Source organism: Elgaria multicarinata, chromosome 6 (genome assembly GCF_023053635.1).
Source record: "Elgaria multicarinata webbii isolate HBS135686 ecotype San Diego chromosome 6, rElgMul1.1.pri, whole genome shotgun sequence".
Taxonomy (NCBI): Eukaryota; Metazoa; Chordata; class Lepidosauria; order Squamata; family Anguidae; genus Elgaria; species Elgaria multicarinata.
This window is the reverse complement of record NC_086176.1, coordinates 16,933,646-16,957,984: the sequence shown is the minus strand read 5'-3', so window position 1 is coordinate 16,957,984 and position 24,339 is coordinate 16,933,646. Positions and strand designations below refer to the sequence as shown.

The 24,339-nt window shown below is 46.3% G+C and overlaps 1 protein-coding gene across 2 annotated transcripts in view; it reads right to left on the bottom strand.

Annotated features, from left to right (window-relative positions):
• Positions 1 to 24,339, bottom strand: part of PIGG (phosphatidylinositol glycan anchor biosynthesis class G (EMM blood group)) — a 72,572-nt gene that overhangs the window by 11,141 nt on the left and 37,092 nt on the right. For both annotated transcript variants that reach the window (XM_063129112.1, XM_063129110.1), the window contains 3 exons: positions 21,577 to 21,768; positions 14,873 to 15,182; positions 4,418 to 4,581 (listed from right to left, as the gene is read on the bottom strand). In XM_063129112.1, the coding sequence (XP_062985182.1) occupies positions 4,418 to 4,581; positions 14,873 to 15,182; positions 21,577 to 21,768 (666 nt within the window). The remainder of the gene's footprint in view (positions 1 to 4,417; positions 4,582 to 14,872; positions 15,183 to 21,576; positions 21,769 to 24,339) is intronic.

The window sequence follows — 24,339 nt, the reverse complement described above, 5'->3', positions numbered from 1 at the left end:
AGTCAGGGCATGCGCAAAAGTAAGTGAACCCCTGGGTTGCATCGGCTCAATTAAAGGGAATAATTAGAATCAGACATTTAAGTAATTAGGTAGATCTCCAGAGGTGCATTTGAGAGGCCCTACCCTATGAAAGGGTGATAAACTTTGTGAGCTTGGTCTTCACCATACGGCTGTGTGAAACATGTCATGCCACGATCAAAAGGCATCTCTGAGGACATCACAAAAGCAGCTAATTTTGCTCATTAGTCTAGAAAGAATTACAAAACCATTTCTAAGGATTTGGGGCTCCACCAATCTATTGTCAGGCTGAGGAGCAGTCGTCCTACCAAAATCTCTACAAGAACAAACTGGTGCATCATCCAGAAATTCAAAAAGAACCCCAGACTAACATCACAGGATCTGCAGGCCACTTTCGCCTTGGCTAATGTCAGTGTTCATGGCTCAACAACCAGAAACAGACTGAACAAGAATGGTGTTCATGAGAGGATAGCCAGGAGGAAACCACTGCTCTCTAAAAAGAACACTGCTGTCTGTCTGACATTTGCTAAAGATTACATAATGATCCCCAAGACTTCTGGAACAAACATTCTCCAGGCAAACGAGTCAATGGTAGAACTTTTGGACCTCAATGAGAAACATTATGTTTAATGAAAAACAAACGCTGAGTTCGAACAGAAGAACCTCAATCCAACCATCAAGCATGGTGATGGGAATGCAATGATTTTGGCCTGCTTTGCTGGCTGGCTTGCCATCATTGCCACAACCATGAATTCTGCAGTGTCTCAGAAGTTTTTAGAAGTGAATGCCAGGCCATTTGTCATGAGCTCAAGCCATCTGACCCTAAGCTGAACCGAAAGTGGTCATGCCACAAGACAATGATCCTAAACATACAAGGAAAAAAGGAAAGGAACCTCTCGTGCAAGCACTTGAGTCATTGCTGACTCCTAGAGGGACACCCGCTTTCGCGGACGTTTTCTTGGCAGACTTTGTAGCGGGGTGGTTTTCCATTGCCTTCCCCAGTTGTAATCTACAAGCAATCTACAAAAGAATGGCTGCAGAAGAAGAAATTCTGTGTTTTAGAATGGCCCAGTCAAAGTCCAAACCTAACCCCACTGAAAAGTTGTGGCAGGACCTGAAGTGAGCTATTGTCATGTCTAACCCTACTGTCCCTGTTTTGGGAGAAGATGTTTCAAGTAATCAATGAGAATCAGATTCAGAACTAGAAGACGCAGCGCCAGACACCAGCCAGCCTGTACCAGTGGGGGAGGAAGCTCTCACGGGTGATTCCCCAGCTGGGAGTCAGCCCTCTCCAGAGCTTATCTCCTCAAGGCCAAATCCTACACACTCAGTGGGAAGTGAGGTTTCTTCTGGAGGTGAGCGTCCTGACAAGCTAGCTGATGCTAGGGTCCACCAGAAGCTGAAATGCACGGAGCGGAAGGAAGGCATGAGAAAGTCAGTTCTCAGAACCTGCCTCCTCACCAGGCACTCTGAAGTTACAGGCGTCTGAGAAGTGGCTTCCTATTCTTGAACGGACAATTGTCTTGCTTAGTTTGCAAAGTTTTGCCTAGGGGGATGTTTCCAAAAGGTTAGACTCTATTCAGGTAGAAGAGATGTTTGTTGATTAATAAAAGCTTTGTAGATTACTTAGCAAGCCTCGTCATTTGCCTCCCATCGAAAGCAGGAGTGTTCTGAGAAACACGACAGCTATCATGCAAGAAGCCCTCAAATGTCATGGAGTTGAAGCAGTTCTGTAAGGAGGAATGGGCCCAAATTCATAGAATCATAGAATCATAGAATAGCAGAGTTGGAAGGGGCCTACAAGGCCATCGAGTCCAACCCCCTGCTCAATGCAGGAATCCACCCTAAAGCATCCCTGACAGATGGTTGTCCAGCTGCCTCTTGAATGCCTCTAGTGTGGGAGAGCCCTCAACACCGATGTGAGAGTCTGACCAACACTTACAGGAAATGCTTATTTGAAGTCATCACTGCTCAAGAAGGGTGGAAAGGCCACCAGGTACTGAATCTAAAGGTTCACCTACTTCTTCACACATGGATATTGGACATTGAATCAGTTGTGGATAAATAAATGTTGAAAAAGCATCATGGTTGTGTGTCATTTGTTTAATCAGGTTATCTATTTCCTTTATCTAGGATGATGGGGTTAAATTACGATCGAATAACATTTCAGGTTGGAAATATGAGACAAACCTAAGGGGCTCACAAACGTTTTCTCACCACTGTATGTACAAGTAGAGTAACAGCATGCACTGACATCCTTTTAAAGAGTGTTCCTCCTCATCTCAAATACTCAAAGCACATAATGAAAAAGAGTGCGCTTATGCACAAGTAGCACTGCATGCCTTCAGAGAAAAGGTAGCACCTGTCAGTTAAATCCCTACCCTTGCTTCCTGTATACTGTCCAATGAAGGAAGCCCTTCTTTACTGAACAAACACACTAACTCATTCACACTCATTTATTATAATCCCTTGTTTCCTCCTTTGTGGAGCTACAGGTTAGCCAATCATCTCTCAATTTGGATTCACACTTTTCAGTTTTCATTTCCAGTACTTTGAATTTGTCCGTGCTGAATTGATTAAAAAAAAACAGCTTAAGGCAAAAGATCTCAGCGTAAAAGCTTTGAAGTTAGTCATCAATATATACGGTATATGGCTTGCTGCTGAACGTTACAGAGAGAAAGCGTGTGTGCTGCTATGCTGTAGCTCTGGATATAGGTCTAAAAGCCAATATATGTACTGGCATAGATGTAAACACATATGTACATATACATACACAGGTGTGTGTGTGTCTGCTGTGTACATATGATGGCCTAAAATAATTTAAAATTAATTAAAGACACACACACACACTTATATGTGTCTCTGTGTCTGCAAGCCAAAAGTTGAACTTGCCAACCCTCTCCCTCTCTGGGCAAGTCCCCTCCCCCACCCCCACCCCAGTCTTTCCAGAGGGAATGGTGGGTCAATAGTGTGGCTGGTTGGGCACTGATTATGCAAGATTCTAAATCGTCTGGGAGCCTCCATGTGAACCAGAAGTCCCTGCATATATTGATCTGGTTCATACAAAACAGTGGCCAATTGTGGGCTAATTAATTAACTCAGAATTTGCCGCAGTGAGTGCCAGGCACATTCCGCAGCCAATTTGATTATGATGTCTAAACCTGGACACTATAGGTTAATTGTGGGTTAAACAAGTAGTTAGGTAACTGTGGATTGTTTAACCCACAATTAAACTATAGTGTCCAAGTTTGGATGTCACATAGCAACCCCTGATCAAGGGTTGAATATTCAAAAAGGCTTGGAACACATCCAGCACATGCTATGGCAATTGTGGGTTAATTAACCTACAATTTGCTGGCATTACATACAAACAGACCCATTGCAAAAGTTATGGAGAACATGACACCAGCGGGATGGGCAGAAGGAATGGCATAACTTTGGGGGCAGGGCTAATCAATCAATCCTTTATTTACAGTCAATACACCAGAAAAAGAAAGGTACAGTCATTCCAAGCAAAAGGTCAATAAGATAACCTAAGCATATAAAACATATCATTAATAATACATTTTAAGACATAAAAATCAAGGGTAAAAGGGAGTAACATCAGAGCAGGAATGGGACATGTGTTAATATTAGACCTTAAACAGAACATAGGAGGAAAATAGCCCCACTGCCTCTTTCAACATGGATACCCTTTTCATCCAAAGGGCTATTATCTCTGCCAAAATAAGCTTGAGACCATTTATTTGCCAACACGTCATCTAGGCGGGGATGTATGAGAAATTTGTTTTCAGTTGGTTTTTGATCAGGATTTACCCAGTTCACACCTCCTGGACCGAAAACGGACTTCAATGCAATTGATGGTTGATGTCCGTATATTTATTTATTTGTAGCCCTGTCATTCTACCAAGAAAAACAGCACTCAAGGTGGCTCACAATCAGAACCACATTTCCGAGCTTGCAATGAGAATCGTGGACAAAAAAAAAAGCATTCGATGACATGTGTAGATTTGAAAAATGTGTACTTTTGAAAAATGTGCACAAGCATGCCTTAATCAACGAGAGAGGAAAATGTGTACATTTCAAAGATGCACACAATTTGGAAAAATGTGCACAGATTTTCAGGCAGAAAGGAAAGTAATGTTTTGCTGATGTGCACATTCCTACATCTAGCTTGCTAGGACATGGGATTCAGGACACAGGGAGAATGAAATTAAACCTTTAGGTCAGCCTTCCTCAACCTGGGGCGCTCCAGATGTGTTGGACTGCACCTCCCAGAATGCCCCAGCCAGCTGGCTGGGGCATTCTGGGAGTTGTAGTCCAACACATCTGGAGCGCCCCAGGTTGAGGAAGGCTGCTTTAGGTTATTATAAGCGATGATAAGTGTAAAGGAGGTTACCTGTGAACTTCAGAACTCAAATAGCACAGCAAATGAATGGCCCACAGCAATGGTCCAGAGTACGTTGCAAATCCAGTCAGGAAGACGGCCGGGATTTCTACGTAGTTGTCTAGCCCAACAAAGCCAGCTGAAACGTCCACAGAGGCAATGCTGTTTGAATTACCCTGGAAGTAATGGGAAACATTGAATAAAAGAGATACAGAGAACTGGACAACCATACAGGCAACTCACAACCTGGGGACTCATTCAGACTGCAGTCCCAAGGAAACCTCTGTTATTATGCACCCCAGTCACTATTTTAAGGGGAAGCACAAGCAAAGGGCTCTTTAACCCTGAGCAGCAAGAACAGTCCTTGAGAGGAGATCAGATAACATTTTGTTAAAAGCTAAAGAGGGCAGGGGGAGAAAAGAGGACTCTGGTTAGCACCACAACAATGTAGGAGTTGAGGGTGAATCCTTTGTTACGGTTTTCCCAGTCCAAAACTACCACTGCTACATATTTGCCTTGAAGGGAAAATAAAAAGGAATATTTATTTATTTATTTTATTTATTGCATTTATATACTGTCCCATAGCTGAAGTTCTCTGGGCGGTTCACATATTTTAATTGTCCGCTTTAAAGCTATCCTTACCTGCTACCCCAAACTTTCAGGGTCACTAGCCAAAATGTCTACAGGGACGTTGGGACAGTCAGTAATGGAGAATTCAGTTAAACCCAAAGTACGAGCCAAAACCTATCTAGATAGCCTAATGCAAGAGAGAGGATTCCATCATTTGTTAAGAGACGATCTGCTTACATGTCAACACTGTTCAATTCCTAACAGTTCAATACAAGAGCACCGAGAGAAGTTTAATTTAATAGTACTCCAAATGTAGTATTCCCAAGGCTTTTTAAAAGTTTCAAATTTCTGCTACAGGATGGATCACATGAAGTATCTTTCTAAAACAGATTGACTGTTAATCCGTCAAGCTTCTTTTAATGCAAACACAAGGGAAGAAAGCTTAATTACTTCCATGGGGGTGGGCTGGGGAATGCATTTCTATTAATAGTGAAGTAATACCAAGAGAGCTTATGCCTACCAGTGCCTTCGAGAAGTATTTAGCCATTCAGGCGGGAATATGCCACCCGATTAAGATGATTTTCTACCATCTGAAGAGGGATTTGGCATTTTGAGGGTTCCGGTACCTCCAACTACTAGGCAAAACTACGTAAGAATAATTCCAAAGACTGTGTGATTTGTTGATTGTTTTAGCCTAGTCCGCTGCCTAAAATTAAACCTCCAGTTTTGTGAAATGTAATGACTGTCATGTTTTCCCTTTGCTTCTGCTCTCTGCCTTCCCAGAGACCTGTACGTTTCACCCAGAGAAAGTCAGTTTCAGCCGGCCTTCATGTTTTCAGAAATTTGGGTCAGTCATTGCTTCTTTGTCCCAGAATGCATTGCTAGGTGTAATCTGACACCTGCAATACCCCCCTGTGACTAATTCATTCAGACTCCACCTTGAGAGCAAGTCTAAATGGCAGATTTCATTGTCCCAACACCTGGCCTAATTTTTGGACATTTTTCTGGTTCTGTCCCTGCTCACACTATGTGTATTTTTGGTACCATCTTCTAGCCTGATGTTCAGTTCTGGGGCTTGCACACTCTTTTCTGACATTTCGGTTGTGGATTTTGGATTTTTACACCTACCCGCATGGGAACCCTGACAGGTTTTAAACTAGAAGTAGCAAGCATAAAACCTCAAGAGGTTCCTTTTCCCTTGTGAGAATTGCTAATACTGTAGCAGATGCTATAAAACCAGCCTGAATGTGTGCTTTCTTGGAAGGCGTGCCATGTGCCTTCATGAGTATGGAATACAAGTTTCTAATTTATTTTAAGAAATGTAAACAGTAAAATTACAGGCAGGAAATTCACCACAGAGTGTTTCCTCATAAGCTGCAGAGATATCAGGGTGTTCTCCACTACAAAAGGAATTCTCTGCATTTGGGTTTTTTCTGTTCCTCAAAAGAAATGACCAGTCTCCACAAGCATGTATTTCCCTAATACAAAAGGTACAATTACCAGAAATGCTTTATGCCACTTCTCTCCCTTGCATATAAGGAGGTTTCATAGCAGTACTACAATTAAGCTTTGAAAAGGACGCCATCCAAATTTCTGTAAATTGAATCAAGCTTGTACGATTTAGCCACTGTTGCCATTGCTGAAATCTAAGAGATTTTAAGAGTCTTTGGGTGTGATGGGTCATGCTTTAACTAAAAATAAAGCTTGCCCGAAAAGTGCTCAGGGTTCCCATGACGCTACATCAACCATTGAAAGAAATATTTCTATGGGTTGCCTTCTGGCCTAGAAAATTCCAGTTTAAAACCAAAACCAAAGTTAAGTCCAGATCAATACAACTGGGGGCCTTCCTAGATGGGGCTTTAGCCTGGTGCGAGCCCCGGGCTCACCCCTGTGCATCCAGATGATGCACAGGGTATTCTGGGCTCAGGCAGGAGTGAACCCTCCCCAGGCCCAGGGTAACTGGCACCGTTGAGGCCCGATATTTCCTGCGGTCTCGGGCTCAGCCTGAGACCACAGGAGTGTAGCCAGGTCCGCCGCTTTTCCCGGCAACCAGATTTACTCCTGAGTAGCTGGGAAAAGCAGTGGAGGGGCCATCAGGGCCACGGTGGGGAAATGGGGAGGGGCAGGAAAGGGAGGCCAGGGAGATCGGGGGGAATCATGGCCCAGGGGACATCGGGGGGGGGGGGGAATTGCAGGCGGGGATTGGACATCGCGAGCTGGGGGGACATCGGGCGGGGAAAGGAGAACGGGGCTGGGGGGGCGGGCGGGGGAATCAGACATCGCGAGGCGGGGGGGACATTGGGCGGGGAAAGGAGAACAGGGCCAGGGGGTGCGGGTGGGAGATCGGACATCGCGGGAGGGGGGGCATCGGGCGGGGGAAGGAGAACGGGGCTGGGGGGTGGGAGGGGGATCGGACATCGCGGGCGGGGGGCAGACGGGGGAAGGAGAACAGGGCCGGGGTGGGTGGGCGGGGGTAAGGAGAATGGGGCCAGGGGGGAGATCGCAGATGGGGAGGAAGGAGAATTTTTTTAAAAAAACACCCCTACTTACCTTTCCTGACTTCTGCGCTGCTGCTGCTGCTTTAAAAATAAAAAAAATGGTGGCCGTGACAGCTCTCCTCCAGAGCTCATCGCGGCTCGCGTGTGAATAAGGGCGAGATCTCGCGTTATTTATAACGCAAGGTCTCCCCTCCTCTCCCCTGGATTTTCCACCAGGTCTAGCTTCGGCTATTGGGCGGTATAAAAATGTAATAAATAAATAAAGAAATAAATAAAATAAATAGCAAGGCCCTGGCAAACATATAAACACGGAACCATCTGGTAGTAGCTAAGAGTAATGCAAAACACTTAATCTAACCAGTGAAAAGCCTTTTGAAACAGAGGGAGGTTTTAAATGCCTGACGAAAAGCCTGAAAACTGGCAGCCACATGACTTTCTTTCAAAGCCAAGCTGGGATTGGGAGGTACAGCCTGTGCTGGATGGCGCTGGATCTGGTTTGCAGCTTGGGGATACTGCTAGACCCAGCATTGCTCCAGGAGAGTCAGGTGGTTGCTATGGCTGTGCCCTGTAGCGCCTTTGCATGGCTTTGGCTGGTGCACTAGCTGTGCTCCTTCACGGAGAAGGTGGATACGGCCACAGTGATCAAGCACCTCTCAAGATTACTGCGATGTACTCTCTTCGGGGCTGCCCTTGAAGACTGTTCAGAAACTACAGCTGGGGCAAAACAGGCTGTTGTATGGTCTATAAAGCACATGGCAGATAACAATGGTATTCTACTAACCATACTGGCTTCTAATTGGTTTCCAAGCCCAATTTAAGATGCTGATCCTTACCTAGAAAGCCCTAAACTTTCATGGACTGTGCAGGTTTTAAATTGTGCGGGGAGGTTACACAAGTCCCACAGGCTCTCCCCACTGCAGAAGTTCAGCCACAAAGCATGGGAGATAGTTGGGCCACAGCAAAGGGAGTACGTGGGGTGGGTGGGAGTAACCTGCACATTCCCACTCTCCCCACTCGTGCACCAGGGGACGCCCAAATAGGCTAGAGTTCCACAGGAAGGCTCTGCTTTGTATCACCCTCAAGCAAATCTCGTAACATCAAGGACCTTGGACCCCTACCCCCAACTTCAGATGTACTGGATCACAGATGGGGAACAAGCTGTCCTTGAGGTATCCTGGCTACAGATCAGTCAAGGACAGAAATCAGCAACTGGAAGTGTTTGGGCTATATCCAGTTTCTACAATGCTGCCTCCTGAATATCAAGGCAAGAGAGGTGTGTGGAGGTAATGACAGCTGTAGCAACAGAAATGCAGGTTGCTTACCTGTAACTGTAGTTCTTCGAGTGGTCATCTATGCATTCACACATATGGGCTTTGCGCCTGCGCAGAGACCAGACCGGAATCTCCAATAGCTTAGGGAAACGTTTTTTTGGGCGGGAACCCCTCCCCCGCGGTACCGCGCATGACCACGGGGTTCCCGCCCTTCCCTCAGTTTACAGGAGTCCGCATTGTGCCCCCATAAACATGAGTGTAATTCAATAAATAAGATAAAATATAATCCCTAGTCACTAATGTCATTATTAAATATCACACCACCAAGAGGGGATGGTGGGTGGGTTGTGTGAATGCATAGATGACCACTCGAAGAACTACAGTTACAGGTAAGCAACCTGCATTTCTTCATCGTGGTCTCTATGCATCACACATATGGGCGAGTAACAAGCTCACAAACCTTTGGAGGTGGGTTGGTGTACTATTTCAACACTTCCGAGAGCACCGCCCTTCCAAACGAACAGTCATGTCTGGATCGAGTGTCCAAGCTATAATGCTTGACAAATGTAGAAGGGGTGGACCAAGTCGCAGCCTTACAAACGTCCTGAAGTGGAACACCCCTGCTGAAGGCCACCGACGTCGACATCGCTCTGGTTGAATGAGCTGTCACAGGTCGATGTATCTCTAGTTTAGAGATAGAGTAGGCAAGTTCAATTGTCTCTACTATCCAGCGTGACAATCGCTGGCATGACACCGGGAGTCCCTTATAAGGCTCACCATAACATACAAACAATTGTTTGGATTTTCTAAATCCTTCAGTTCTAGCTCTATAAAAAGAGAGAGCTCTTCTAACGTCCAACATGTGGAGAGCAGTGTCTGCAGGCGTTGTGGGGTTTGGAAAAAAGGCTGGCAAAATAATGTCCTGAGCCAAGTGAAAAGGCGTCACAACCTTTGGTAAAAAAGATGGGTCTGTACGCAACACAACCTTGTCATTGTGAAAAATTGTATAAGGAGCATCTATCCTTAGAGCTTTAAGCTCACCTGCACGCCTTGCTGAAGTTATGGCCACCAAGAACACAGTCTTGAGAGTTAAAAGTCTTAAGTTCGTTGTAGCCATAGGCTCAAAGGGTTTTCTTGTCAATGCATGGAGCACAACCGACAAGCTCCATGATGGTACGATATTTCTAGAGATTGGTATGGTGTTTCTCAAACCCCTTAAAAATTCCTTGGATGTAGGATGGGAGAAGGGGGAGAACCCTTCTACACCCTCATGAAAGGCAGTGATGGCAGCTAAATGAACCCTGATGGACGAAAGTCCTAAGCCTCCTTTGAACAGTGAGAGTAGGTATTCTAGAATCACAGAGACGGGACAAGTCTCAGCGATGTGATTCATTTGCAGTGCAAACTTAGAAAACCTCTGCCATTTAGCAGCATACGATTTCCTTGTCGAAGGTTTCCTCGACGCAGTCAAAATACTGTGTACCGTCAATTGTTCGATACCGGAGGTTATGGTACTATTCTCCATGCCGTCATCTTGAGTGTCAAGAGGTCTGGGTGTCGAACTCTGCCTTGGTGTCGAGACAGAAGGCTCGGTATCGATGGTAGCTCGATGTAGTCCCTTCTCGACAGTCGAAGAACATGGGGGAACCATGGTTGTCGAGGCCACCACGGCGCGATCAGAATACAGTTTGTGCCGTCTGTTCTTATCTTGGCCACGACTTTTGTTAGGAGTGGGAAAGGTGGGAAGATGTATAATAGTCCCCCCGTCCAAGTTCTTGCGAAAGCGTCTCCTAGCGAGTTCCTTCCGCTTCCTGCTCTGCTGCAGAAGTTGGTACAGACTGCGTTTTCTGCAGTGGCAAAGACATCGACGGCCGGATCGCCCCAATACCGAAAGAGGTTGTTTCTTACTTCGGTATCGAGCTCCCATTCGTGGTTGACATGGAAGGACCTGCTTAGGGAGTCCGCTACGATGTTCTCCTTCCCCGCTACGTGGATCGCAGTCAGGTAAGTCTGTCTCTTTATGCACCAGTTCCAGATCCTGAGTGCAGAACGGGTTAAGGGGTATGACCTCGTTCCCCCTTGCCTGTTTATGTAGCAGACAACAGTGGTATTGTCTGTTGCAATCAGAACGTCCTTGCCCTCGATGATCTGGGCAAACGCTTTCAAAGCATTTTCCACAGCCAAGAGTTCCAGATGATTGATATGATCCCCTTTCTGCCGAGGGGACCATCGACCTTGGACGGTAAGCGAATTGCAGTGAGCTCCCCATCCATCGAGAGAAGCATCTGTCGTGATGGTAAGCGATGGTGCTCCTTGCTGAAAAGGAATCCCTTCCAGGAGGTTTTCCATCGAAAGCCACCATTTCAACGACGCCCGAACCTGACTCGGTATCGAAAGGTAAGTCCTGCGAGCGTTGCGTCGAAGATCGAAGGTCTTCAAGAACCACCCTTGAAGAATCCTCATTCGCAGTCTGGCGAATCTGATGACAGCGGTAGTCGCCGCCATCAAACCCAGCAACCGTTGGATTGTCCATGCCGAAGGTCTTGCTTGGGTTTCGACATCGAGAATTAGATCCCGAAGTGTCCTTGCCCTCGCTAACGGGAGGTAAACTCTTCCATCTCGAGACGACAGAGTCACTCCTATGAAGTCTATCGTCCGCTGAGGAGTCAGTATAGATTTTTCCTGGTTGACCCACAGACCAAGGGATTCTAAAAGTTCTAGAGTCGTGGCTATATTCTCCTGGAGCGTGTGACTGTCCTCCGCTACCAGGAGCCAGTCGTCTATGTATGGATAAACATGTATTTCCTTTTTTCGCAGGTGGGCACACACAACAGCCATCACCTTCGTGAAGACCCTCGGCGCCGTCGCGAGGCCGAAAGGGAGGACGTTGAATTGGAACTGTTCGACGCCGATGGCGAACCGTAGGTAAGTTCGATGCGATTCCCTGATGGAGATGTGGAAATACGCATCCTTCAGGTCTACTACCGCGAACCAGACCCCTGTATGCAACAGTTGGAGGATTGAAGTAACTGTTATCATACGAAACTTCTTTGGAGTGATGTATCTGTTCAGTTGTCTTAAGTCCATAATCGGACGAAGACCTCCATCTTTCTTCGGGACCGTGAAGTAACGGGAGAAAAATCCCTGGTTGAGTTCCTCCGCAGGTACGGGAGAGATGGCTCCCTTCGATAACAAGGTCTGTACCTCGAGCAGTAGAGGAGGGGATGGCGCTGTTATCTTCACTCCCGAAGAAAAAGGAAGGGCATCGAATTCGATGGCGTATCCCGTCTTGATGATAGTGAGCACCCAGGAGTCGGATGTTATGGACTCCCATTGATGGTACTTGGGTGCTAGACGGTTGGTAAATGGTAGTAGGCCTGGGACGGAGAAGTCAAAGCCGCTGTCTTTTAGAGAAATCAGGCTGGTGTCTGCTTTGCTGGTATCGGGCCTGATACGGCCTCTTTCTTTGAAGTTGTTGCTGCTTTGCAGGTTGTTTGTCGTATTGAGGGCGCTGCTGCATCTGTTGGTACGGTTGTCTAGTCCAGCGCCTTTGTTTAAATTGCGGTTGTGGTTGCGAGAAGCCCATCTTCTTGGCTGTTGTGCGAGCCTTATATATTGAATCTAAGGACTCGTCAGTTTTATTGTTAAATAGTCCTTCTCCATCAAATGGAAGACTTTCAATTCTAGTTTTTGTTTCGTTTGTCAGGTTGGCTGATCTTAACCAAGCATGACGACGTAGGGCTATGGAGTCCATCATTGATTTTGAATGTGAATCCGTCTGGTGTTTTGCTGAATTCAATTGGAGACGAGCTATTGATGTAGCTTCGGTCTGGAAAATTTTTGCCAACTCCTTTTTCTCCTCGGGTAGATGGTCGCAGAGGGAATTTAACTTGTCTAATAAGAATATCTGGTATCTGGCCATCGTAGCCTCATACGCTGCAGTCCTTATCCCTAGAGAAGAAGACGCATAAACCCTTCTGCCTAAATAGTCCAATTTTCTGCCCTGTCTATCAGTAGGGGCTGAATGTACTCTTTGGGATCTTCCTTGGGCAGATTCAACAACGATTGAATTAGGTTTAGGGTGTTGGAATAGAAAGTCTGCATCAGATTCTTTAATTTTGTACATCGACTCAAGTCTTTTAGACGTTGGTTGAGTTGCACAAGGAGTTTTCCACGAGGATTGTGCTGTCCTCCGCAAGGTAGGAGGGAACGGGATAGCGATAGTAGAAGTAGCTTCCGTTTGCATAACATCATATATTGGGTCATCATCGACCTCTGTCGGTTGGTCGACATCGAGACCCAACGTTCATGCCATCCGCCTTACATGGTCGGTAAAGTTTCCCATGTCCTCCGATGTGGAAACGGGCTCTTGTGTGTTTACAACGTCATCGGGGGAAGGCATAGATGGGGCTACCGACACCACAGAATCTGAATCAGATCTATAGTCCTCATCAGGAGAGTCCTGTGGTTGCAGTGTTTGACGCACTGGCTGCAAGGTCTGGGTTTGGTGAGGTGAAGAGACCTGTGTTGTCAGCCTCGGTATAGAACGCTGTTCAGCAGGGTCGACTCTGCTGTGCTGACTGCGAGGAGTGTGAGATTGAAGAGCAGGAGGGATTTGAATGACCCTTGCATTTGGAGGAGGATGAGCATAATGATCGTAATGCCTCCGTTCTGCTGGGTAAAATTCTTGGGGACGATAGTATTCCCAGTCATAAGAATAGTCTCTTTGAAAACCGGAGTACTGCGAAATGCGGTCAAAGTCAGGTCTAGGAGAATGCAATTGTCGATAAGAGGCAGACACAGCGAGACCAGTTGGTTCTTGTGGAGCAGTAGCGCACGGTACCGAAGGGTACGGTGCGGAGATAGCCGATGTGGAGTCACGAATCTCGCCCTCCGACATCGAACTCCTTGCAGTTGGTAACGGAGTCGGCATCGACGATTGCGTCGGTATCGAGGTCGCCGCTGGCAAACTAGGCTTAGCGGGCACCGTGGGTACGGTATCGACCCTAGGAGAGGAACGTTTATCAGCGTCCTTCCTCTTTTTCTTCTTCTTTTTTAAGTGTTCTGCCGACTTAGGGGTCCGGGCTTTCTTTGAAATCTTTCTTGCCGCAGACACCGCTAAAGATCGGCCTGGCGTCAGGGGTATGGCCCTGTTATCCGCCCTCATCTCCTCATCGATAACAATCGATTGAACTTCAGGGCTATGGGTCTCTTCCATTGCCCTTGCGGAGGATTTTTCCTTACGCTTTTGAGGCGTAGGCTCAGTAGCTCGTAGAGCTTTTTCCCAAAGTATAGACCGAAGTCTATCCGCTCTGTTCTTCCGCGTTTGTTTGGTGAACGCCATACAATGATGGCACTGCTGAACCTTGTGTCCCTCACCCAGGCAAAGCACACAGAGCGAGTGACCGTCCTTTGGTGGCAATTTAGAGCCACATTTTACGCACTTACGAAATGGGGCCCTAACGGCCATGCGCCTGAGGCGCCAACGCGATCGAAGGATCGCTAGAAAAAGAAAAGGAAAACAGAAGAATAATTGGGATTTTTTTTTTTTTTTTTTTTAGGCAAAGTAGGAAAAAAGAATTGAAGAAGGATACGTGGAAAGAAGAATACGCGGAAAATTTAGTGGTAAGTTTAAAGATAACTGGAGAGAATACGGTTTCTAGGTCTGTGCACAATGCGGACGACGAAGAACTGAGGGAAGGGCGGGAACCCCGTGGTCATGCGCGGTAGCGCGGGGGAGGGGTTCCCGCCCAAAAAAACGTTTCCCTAAGCTATTGGAGATTCCGGTCTGGTCTCTGCGCAGGCGCAAAGCCCATATGTGTGATGCATAGAGACCACGATGAAGAACCTGTAAACCCCTGCCCTGACACCCTTCTCAAAGGAGCCCTCTGGCAACACTAGTTGCTAACCAAAACTTAGGGAAAAGTTGGGCAACTTGTGCCTCTCCAGCTCTTTTGGCCTACAACTCCCATCATGCCTCACCATTGGGCTGACGGTGAGCCAAAACATCTGGAGGGCTATAAATTGCCCACCCCTGTCTTAAGAGTAAGCATCTGCACTTTGAATGGAGGCCAGAAACGAGGAAAAACTCGCTGCATGTTCCTTCTAAACACACGTTCTTAGCTTACCTGAAAAAAGAAGAAGGCTTGACCAAACCAGTAATGCATGATAGTCACTTGAGCTGCATCAAACTCCAGTGGCTTCCAGACGTACTTTGTCATCATGGCTTGGATGAGCAGACAGAAGACCAAAACCGGCAAGTTGTGAGGCCTAAGGAGGAGTGCTGCCAGCAAGACCAGCCCACTGTAGATCTCCCACAAACCTTTGAACTTTATCTTGGTGTCTGTTGAGAGAACCTGAGATTTGAGCAAGTCTTTGGTGCCAGTGAAGATGATGCCAAGAACGAAGACATAGACAAAACGGCCTTCAATTATGCCCCTGGAGAGAGGGAGGGAGAGAGAGAGAGAGAGAGAGAGAGAGAGAGAGAGAGAGAGAGGATGTGATGAATTCAGCATCTGACAGATTTGCTTTTGTTTGCAACTGGAATATGTATATTGCTAAAGGGACTGAGAAGGAGCCCAGAGAAGGCATTACCACAAAGCAAGCGGTGCCATTACTGATGCCAGAGTTGACTCATGAGGTGCGTTCTATCAAGAACTATCATGCCATGATTGAAATACATTAGAACTAGGTGGGCCACCCCTGGCAGTAGAATGTTTTAAAGTTAATCCCACTGAACTCAGTGGGAATCCCTTCTGAGTTAACATGCATAAGATTACATGGAAAACCTAGGCCATGTCTACACAGGCGTTTATTGAGGGATTATATCAAAGTCGTCCCTACTCCCATGGTGATCTTGGGGTGACCACTCAGTTTTCCTGGAGTATCGCTGACTGGATTTGTAGCAACTTTTCCGTTTCTCTCGCTACAATCCCGAAGTCCGCAGCTGGTGTGTCCCCCCTTCCCGAAGCTGTTGCTGTTCAGTGCGAGCTCCCGGCTCAGAGAACAGCCAACCTGCTGCCAAGGCCATGTCCTGCAGTTTCAGAGGTCTGCGGGAGTGGACGTCTGGTTATTGGCATGTTTTGGCACCGACCATGTGTGTGTATATATATATATATTTAAACACAAACATATCAATGCGCAGGAGAGCATCTTCAACAAAATACCTATCCCCGCCTGTGCTGCTACGTGTCTGCGCTGGTGTGCATCTCAGAGGAGGTATTAAAAAAAAAATCCTGTGCCCCGTACCCTTCTGTCCAGTCCCGCACACTTCTCTTGATACACATTCAGAATCGCCGTCCTGCCTGCTCCCCTCTGAGATGGCAGTCAGAGCCGGACAGTCACCCTCACTACATTCCAAAGCATGAGCAGGTTCTAAATCAGTCTCCCAATCTGAATCTGAATCCTCCCTGAAGGCCGCAGGGCCTGAGACAGGAAGAGGCAAAGCATCTAGGACCAAAAACAGACATTACTTTGAATTTGTGTCTTGCAGCTACATTCTTTTGTCATTTTTATCTACGGTGGCTGCAGGGGCCAATTTGGATACAACCCTTAGCATGGGGAAGGACGGATGTTAGAAGGAGCTTATAAGATTGTGGCCCCTGCCCCTACACTAGAGTAAAAATGAAAAAAAAAACTGCTACACAAAGATTTAAAGTAATTTCTATTTTGGGCCTTGGATGTTCTAGTCTAAGGGCATGTGGTACTGTTACACTAATTACTATGACATAGGCCTCGGCCTAGTCAGTGTCTGGAAGCTCACGCTGAGTTTCTCTGAGGAAAATTGGGAGAGAAGGATAACTAAATTATTCAAATGCTTTTAAGAGCAAAACATAAGACTCTTTTAAGACAATGTAAGCAAGGCATCATATGCCCCCCAAATACTCATTGGCTGCATTATATAAAAGAAACCCAGCGTGAGTCGAGAGGAGGCAAACCCGCATTGCCTACGGTCAGAAGTGAATTGGGGGCTTCCTGATCCATAGCTCAGATTCTTAGCCACTACCCCTATACTAACTGACACAAGGCTTTCCGTTTCATTTATTTATTTATTATTACATTTTTATACCACCCAATAGCCGAAGTTCTCTGGGCGGTTCACATTCATGATGGTTGTTGCCTTGGTTATTCAGTTACAGAAAGCTGAGGCCATCAGCTGTGAAGGGGAAGTTGCTCCCGCTGCAACACAATTTCTATTGCGTGCAGCAGAAATAATTTCCAAGTGAACACTTAGGACTGAGCTTTTAAGATTTTGGAGTGCACAAATGTTTCAAGTCATCGTTTGGGGCATGTTTCCTCCCTTATTTGGTTTAGTAGACTGTCCTCACATCTCTGTCCAGAAGGTCTAGAAACATACCTTTTTCTTCTTAATAATAACGGTATTCTCAGGATTTTAGCAAGACACCACGAGCTGTGCCAAAGTGTCTTGCAGCCCGTGAGCCATGTTGTCCTTCCCTCCTTAATTCTTCTATAAGTAAACCCAGAGTACCGCATGTCGGGTAAGAGACCGGGGTGGGGGAGAATGAGTATCCCCAACAACAAATGATAAATGCCAAAATATTTCAATTTCAAAGAGATGCAAAAATATTTGACCCTATGGCACGTAAGGTCAAATCCCATACCTACATCTAAGGACCTTCAGAGGTGCCTTTCATTTGAGGACATACCCAGCACTGCCTTCCTAATAAAGAACCGAGGAGGAGAGTCAAGGTTATTCAATGGCCATCTCACTCCTTCTCTGTAGAAACCACTTTCAAGGAAGATGTGGCATTTAAAGGCAATCAGACCCCTGCCAAACTCCTTCAAGTACCTCAAGAGCGATGAGAGGACTAAAAATAAGGGGACCATATTGATGGGACTGATTTCCACTATTCACCGGCCTTTTGAGCACCAGCAGGAAATGGAACTTCGCATACAACAAGGATGAATCAAAGACCAGTTCGTCTGTAACACACTATGACTTGATGAATCGCACTTTCTAAGAGTTTATTTGAACAAGAAAAGATGGCAGGAGCTGGAACTTTAAAGAGCTACACTTAAGGCTTTCAAGCTTTTTACCTTAAGGAAAAAAAAACCTTTCCACAACATCCCAGGAAGTCTGAAAATCTGTTGTGGGAACGACTCCTCACTCCACACACACCCGATCCTGTGTGTCAGCATGTCCTACGCCTCACACTCTATATATGACCAGGCCTGATAGGTCTCCATGTTGCTCCACTCAGGGTGCCCAGGTGTCCCAGATTATAGTATATAGCATAACCGAGACTAGCAGTAAAAAAGTGGATTCCCAACTACAAATGATAAATTAATATAGGATGAAAACTGCTAAAGTATTTCCATTTCAAACATAAACAAAAACGTTCAATTTTGTAGGTAAACACAAACTAGTGTATATGAGGTCAAAGAACTGCCAGAAAGAGTCATAGAAGCTGATGGAGTAATTCAACGCTTTCAGGGGTTCACATCTGTAGCTCTATTTTAGTATTAGACCCACCAAATCTTGCCCAGTATTAAGAAATACGTTATATTTAAAGGCTCTTCCAACTCCAGTTGATCACAAAAGTCTCCAGCTTTTCCAGAAGAGGTCTTGAAAACCACTGCATATCCAAAGCAAGGTTATCTGGTGCCATCCAGATGTTTGGACTATAACTCCCAGAATTGGGCATGCTGGATGGGGCTTATGGGGTGTAGCAGTCCAAACTATCTATAGAGCACCAGGTTGCCCACCCCTGGAATAATCAAAGGCTAGCCATTTAAGTGAATCACTATTTGCAGAAGGGGGAGATGAGATGGTTTGAAGGCCGTGTATTTTAGCCAACACCAGTCTTCCTGGTGCCCTCAAAATGTTTTGGACTTCAACTCCCATCAGCCCCAGCTAGCATATCAATAGTCAGGAATGCTGGGAGTTGTAGCAGTTCAAGAAAGAAAGAAAGAAAGAAAGAAAGAAAGAAAGAAAGACTTCTGGAAAGCTCCAGGTTAGGGAAATCTGGACTAATTGGAATTCATGCGCTGGTTGAATTTGAACCATCAGAGGCAGGTTTATGTAGTTGCTATATATTTTAGTATGCAGCTGTCCAAATGGTTAATTTCCAGGGGGCTTCTCATCGGCTCATGCCCGCTGAACCAGCCCTGTTCAAAGCATAGTATTTCCAGAAGTGTCAAGCCAAAATAATTCTCCCCCCACCCCTGCTAGCAGAAGATGATTTATTTATTTATTTTATTTATTGATTGCCTTTTTATACCACCCAATAGCCGAAGGTCCCTGGGCGGTTCACAAAAAGTTATCAATTTAAAAAATTACAAACAGGAAAACGAGTTGTACTTTCTATGATCAGTACTGCTGAATAAGTCTATTATACAAATACACTGCAAATCTAATGTTGTTCTTATCCCGGCCCTGTCTGGCCCACAACTGCCTGAGCAAAACTATGCTGGCTTAACGAAACACACAAAGCCATGCCAAAAAAAAAAAAAAAAGGGAAAAGGGAACAGAGAAGTATACAGGAATGCTATACATTGGCTAGTGTCAGGATCAGGCCTGTTTTCCCTAGTGTGGGGGACTGGGTTTCGGAAACTGAATCGGACTCAGGGGCTGAAGAGGAAGAAGCAGACGTACACTAGTCTAGACAGGAAGTGGGGAAGGAAGTTCTCAAAGACTCTTCAGGAGTCAAGGAGGAATCTTCCCAGGAGCTTATCAGACAGGAGACCTAGGTCACCCTCCCACTCCTCCCAGGAACTCAGTCTCTGTCGGAGGGAGAGGGAACATCAGTGTTGACAGGCCCAGGAATCCGCTGCAGGGTCAAGTAGGTGGAGTTGAGAGGAGATGGGAGGTGCTCCACTAGGTTGGCCACTCAGCAGAGGCTTCATCTTAAGGACCCTCCCTGAAAGAGGGATTCAGAAGAAAGCCTGTTGGGCACTGTAGGAAACTGCCAAGTCACTTGATAAGCAACCACCTTGCTTTGTTAGGCTAATTAAGTTTAGAGGATAGCTCCTAGCATTCATACTCCCTTCAAGTGTGAAGAGACGTGTATTTACTGAAAGAGGGCCTTGCTAGACCTACCTTAAAATCCTGGCGTGTGGAGGGGCGCGGGCTGTCACTCCTATCCACACGTCAACGCGACGGGGTAAAGGAAAGCCCCATCGCGTCGGCCATTTTGTTTGGGATCTTAAAGGGCCAAGTGCGCAGGAACACACCAACGATGAAGGTAGGTTAAAAAAAAGGGTTCCCCGCTCCCCCGGATTTCCCCCCCCCGGCCGCGACTCCCCCCCCCGCCCGCCCGCAATCTCCAATCCCTCCCCCACCCGCCCGCGATCTCAATCCCCCCGCCCGCCCATGATCTCCGTTTCCCCCCATCCCCCCTGGCTCCGTTTTCCCACCCATCTCCTCACCCTGCCCTGATGGCACCACTTTCCCCAGCTACTCGCGAGTAAATGTGGTATCCGGGAAAAGTTGTGGAATGGCCTACACTCCCACGGTCTCTGGCTTAGCCTGAGAACGTGGGAAATACCAGGCCACAAACGGTGCCGGTTATCCCGGGCCAAGGGAGGGTTACCCCTGCCTGAGCCCGGGATCCCCTGTGCGTCATCTGGACGCACAGGGGCCAGCACAGGGGTCGGGCCGGGGCTCACACTGGGCTACCCCATCGTCTAGCAAGGGCCTAAGGCTTTGTAGATTGCACGGCAGACCTCTTTATTGTCTCACATCTCAGTGGGAGGGCTTGGAATCACAACAGCTGGTTGTGAAAAATTACTTAACTGGGGTTGAGGAAGAGCTAGATTTGCTCTTTGAATTTCATCCCTTCTTTTGGAACATGGTCCTCCCAGTCTGAGCCGAAATTTACCCAACTGGCATCATAAACCAAGTGTCATGCGGCATACAGACTTTTACCTCGCAGCCACAAATGGTCCCAGAACCAGGCTATCAAAATGAATGCTCTGACGGACTTACAGAAGGAGCCTTGTCAAGCTGTACTTTGGAAGCCCTAAATCGCCTGCATCCGTGAACTGCTCTTCGCACCGTAATGACAATATTAAGCCAGTAGTTCCAAGGGAGGAAGAGCCACACTCTGAATCATGGCTGTGAAAATTCAGCACATTATACTTCAAGCTTAGAGGTTCCCCCAAAATGGTTTGTCATGGAGCAGTTAGCCGTTAACCGGAAAATTGAGAGATTTCTGGAATCCTGTTCCCAAATTGATTCCTAACTATACACAGCATTGTCATTTAACACTCGGCTGGTCGCCTGTGACGAAAAACAAAGGCCTCCAAGTGATTAGGTGCACCTTCACTGCCACAGGGTGCAATGCTGCACATTATGGAAATGTCCCTCTCTCTCTCTCTCTCTCTCTCTCTCTTTTCCTCCTAGGCTTCAAGCTATTGCCACTGGCTAGAAGGAAGAAAGAATGTGCCACAGTTTAAACACTAACCATTTGCTGCAAAAAGGGGTAGCGGCCTAACCATGGCTTAATGTGTGGTCTGAACGGCCCAATGACTTGCCCGCCTCACCTTAATTATATTCCTGAAATGAAGGAAGCGTGGGGGTAACCAGAAGTGGACGTGTGTGGAAAGACTTCAAATTGCATTCAGTTCGGGTATTCAGAACAAATCTGTGGATTCAGATGTTCTCTCATTCTAAGTGTCTGTCTTTTGCACCAGGCTCTGAACAGCAGATCTCGGGGTTCTAGTAAAAATCTAAGTGGATCCTGCAAGCACAAAGTAGATGCCCACCACTGCTTGAAAGCACATGCCTAAACTAACACAGCCTTTTAGCTCACAGCATTTCTTTTAGATCTCACAGTGTTAAGTGCATTTACATAGCTGCTAATGAACTTACTTTGAAATATCTTTGCTTTCTTGTTGCCATGGAAATTCCACGTTTCCAATGGCTGCCCGGTAACTGTACACTCCCAAGAGTCCCAGTGCCATGGCTATTTTCGAAACCAGAGAACATCTCCGCTGAACGAGAATAAAGATCAGAACTAGGGACACAGATGCCAGAAGAGAAAGTTCGGCTTTATGTTCAGAACTGTAAAACACAAAATAATAATTTCAATTAATTCCATTGTACAAGATTCCGCTACACAAGTCCATTCATTTGTTGCAGTTATGGCCTGCTAAGACCTCTAAGGCAGGTTAATGAGGAACAGGAAGAAGAGTTCCAGAAAACGAACAATCCTCAAACCCATCGTTTCTGCTTTCCTAAAGGCTCTTAAGTTGTACATTACTATTCATAATGTATCATTTCCACTGTACACAAGAAGCCACCAAACCATTGTCTCTGCCACCATTCTAGAACCTTCACGACTAAAAACAAATTCATTTTATGGTGCAATGATATCTCCACCTTGCAAGTAATCCCCAAAGGATGCATGTATTTGCTTCAAGAAACGTTTTCTTAAACATCTCATGTCTCACATAATACGTTACTGCAGGGTCTTTCAACACTCCCTAACTTCGGTGAGCACCTCCCACATGGCTTGTCTGTCAGGAAACCCCCAAAGGCCTACCAATTTATAAAGGGCTGGCGCTCACCTTTCATGCTGTACAAGACATGGGACTTGAGAACCCTGAGGGAACATCTTGTCCCGCATCAACTTGCCCAGGCACAGCAATGGGCTTTGGAGGCCTTCCTCCAGGTTCCCCCACCAAAGGTGAAGAAGTGGGCAACCAGAGAGAGCTCTCTCAGTTATGGTGGCCCACATGTGGAGGTTTCTCTCCAGAAAGATTCACCTGGCATCTCCATCTCTATCTTTTAGGCGCCAGATAAATATTTATTCGAGCTTCCGAACCATTGATGGATGGTTTTATTGCTGCCTTTAGTTGTATTATTTTATAGTTTATGGTGTTTCCTTATTTATTATCCACCCTCTTGTAAAATCTCTGGTTTTTTTAAATTGAAGAATGGTATAGAAGACTTAACATAAATAAATACCATGTAACCCTTGCATGTTGCAGAGGATTCTGGGGGATATTCTGGGATGCACAATGGCCAGGCCTGTTGAGCTTTACCATCATCCACTATAACTTGAAAGTGCCCTTAGAACATATTTCAAGACATCCCTGCAGTTCCATGTGGCGGGGAAAGGTTGGTGGTAGTGGCCAAGCTGTCTTTCAGGGAAGCTTCTCTGCCGTTCTTGATCTCATTGAGGAGTTGCTGATAATCTTGCAAGGGAGGAACACACACACACACACCACCACCACCACTGCATTATCACTTGAGTGTTGAAGTTCTTTCAACCCGAGGGCCGAATTCCATGCTCAGGGGCCACATTCCAGTGGTGGGTGGGGCAGAAGAAGAAAAGGGTGGAACCAAAATGCAGAAAAACCCACCAAAAAGATCAACATATTTTACCTTAAAGCTCTTACTACCAGTAACTAAACCTTAGGAGGGGCATTTCAACATTTTAGAAGGGGAGAGGGGACATGGAAAAGCCAAGAAAAAACACCAAATGATCAGCAGTTGGAGGGAAAGGGGCGTGGCCAGTGAAAGGGGGCGTGGCCATCCAGAGAATCCCAGGAGGCCAGATTTGGCCCGTGGGCCTGAGGTTCTGCACCCTTGCAATATAGGATTGCCACAATGTTATCCCATAAGAGCATCACGCAAACCATTCCCCCAAACAGTTTTGATCAACAGCTAATGGGATGAAAGGGGATTTTCCTCCTTTCTGGTGAAGCTGAAATCAGTCTCCCACCCCGACACACAGAATCCTGTTTGCAATCAACTTGCACCTCTTACTCTAGTGAAATTCAGGAGCTACCATTATACACCCAACTGCCTCAACAGCAATGTCCTTCCTCTGGAAGAATGAGACGTCTCCCCGCTGAGAAGCTGATCGTGACAAGTCAATCACTCTCTAAACCAGGCCAGCCCCAGCAAGCCAGCAAACAGTGTTAGGGTGACCATATGAAAAGGAGGACCGGGCTCCTGTATCTTTAACAGTTGCATTGAAAAGGGAATTTCAGCAGGTGTCATTTGTATATATGGAGAACCTGGTGAAATTCCCTCTTCATCACAACAGTTAAAGCTGCAGGAGCTATATTAGAGTAAGCAGATTCAAAAGAGTGCGGGGCTCCTGCAGCTTTAACTGTTGTGATGAAGAGGGAATTTCACCAGGTGCTGCCTGCATACAAATGACACCTGCTGAAATTCCCTTTTCCATACAACTGTTAAAGATACAAGAGCCCTGTCCTCCTTTTCATATGGTCGCCCTAGCGAACAGTCCAGCATTTATCAGGCCTCCGTGTTTGCCATAGTTCATCAGGAGCTCAGAAGAGCTGCAAAAGTGGCATTCCCTCAGCTTCCCAAGGATCTCCAAACTTTCTTTCTTTCTTTCAAGACGAGCAACTTTCTAGCCGTTCCGGTTGCAAAGACATGCTTGCAAGTGCACAGCTAGTACCTGGCGAAATCTCAGGGCGTCAACGCCTCCCTCCTCGCAACTAGCAAACAATACAAAAATAGCATCAAGCTGCGGAGTTATAAAATTACGCAAGGCAAGAGAGATCTCGACAGCTTACACCATTTGTACAAGCGGCAGAATTGAGCTTTTTGCATCACAGACCCTTGGGTTGCCTTGGTGCTTCGTTTTCGGGTTATTTT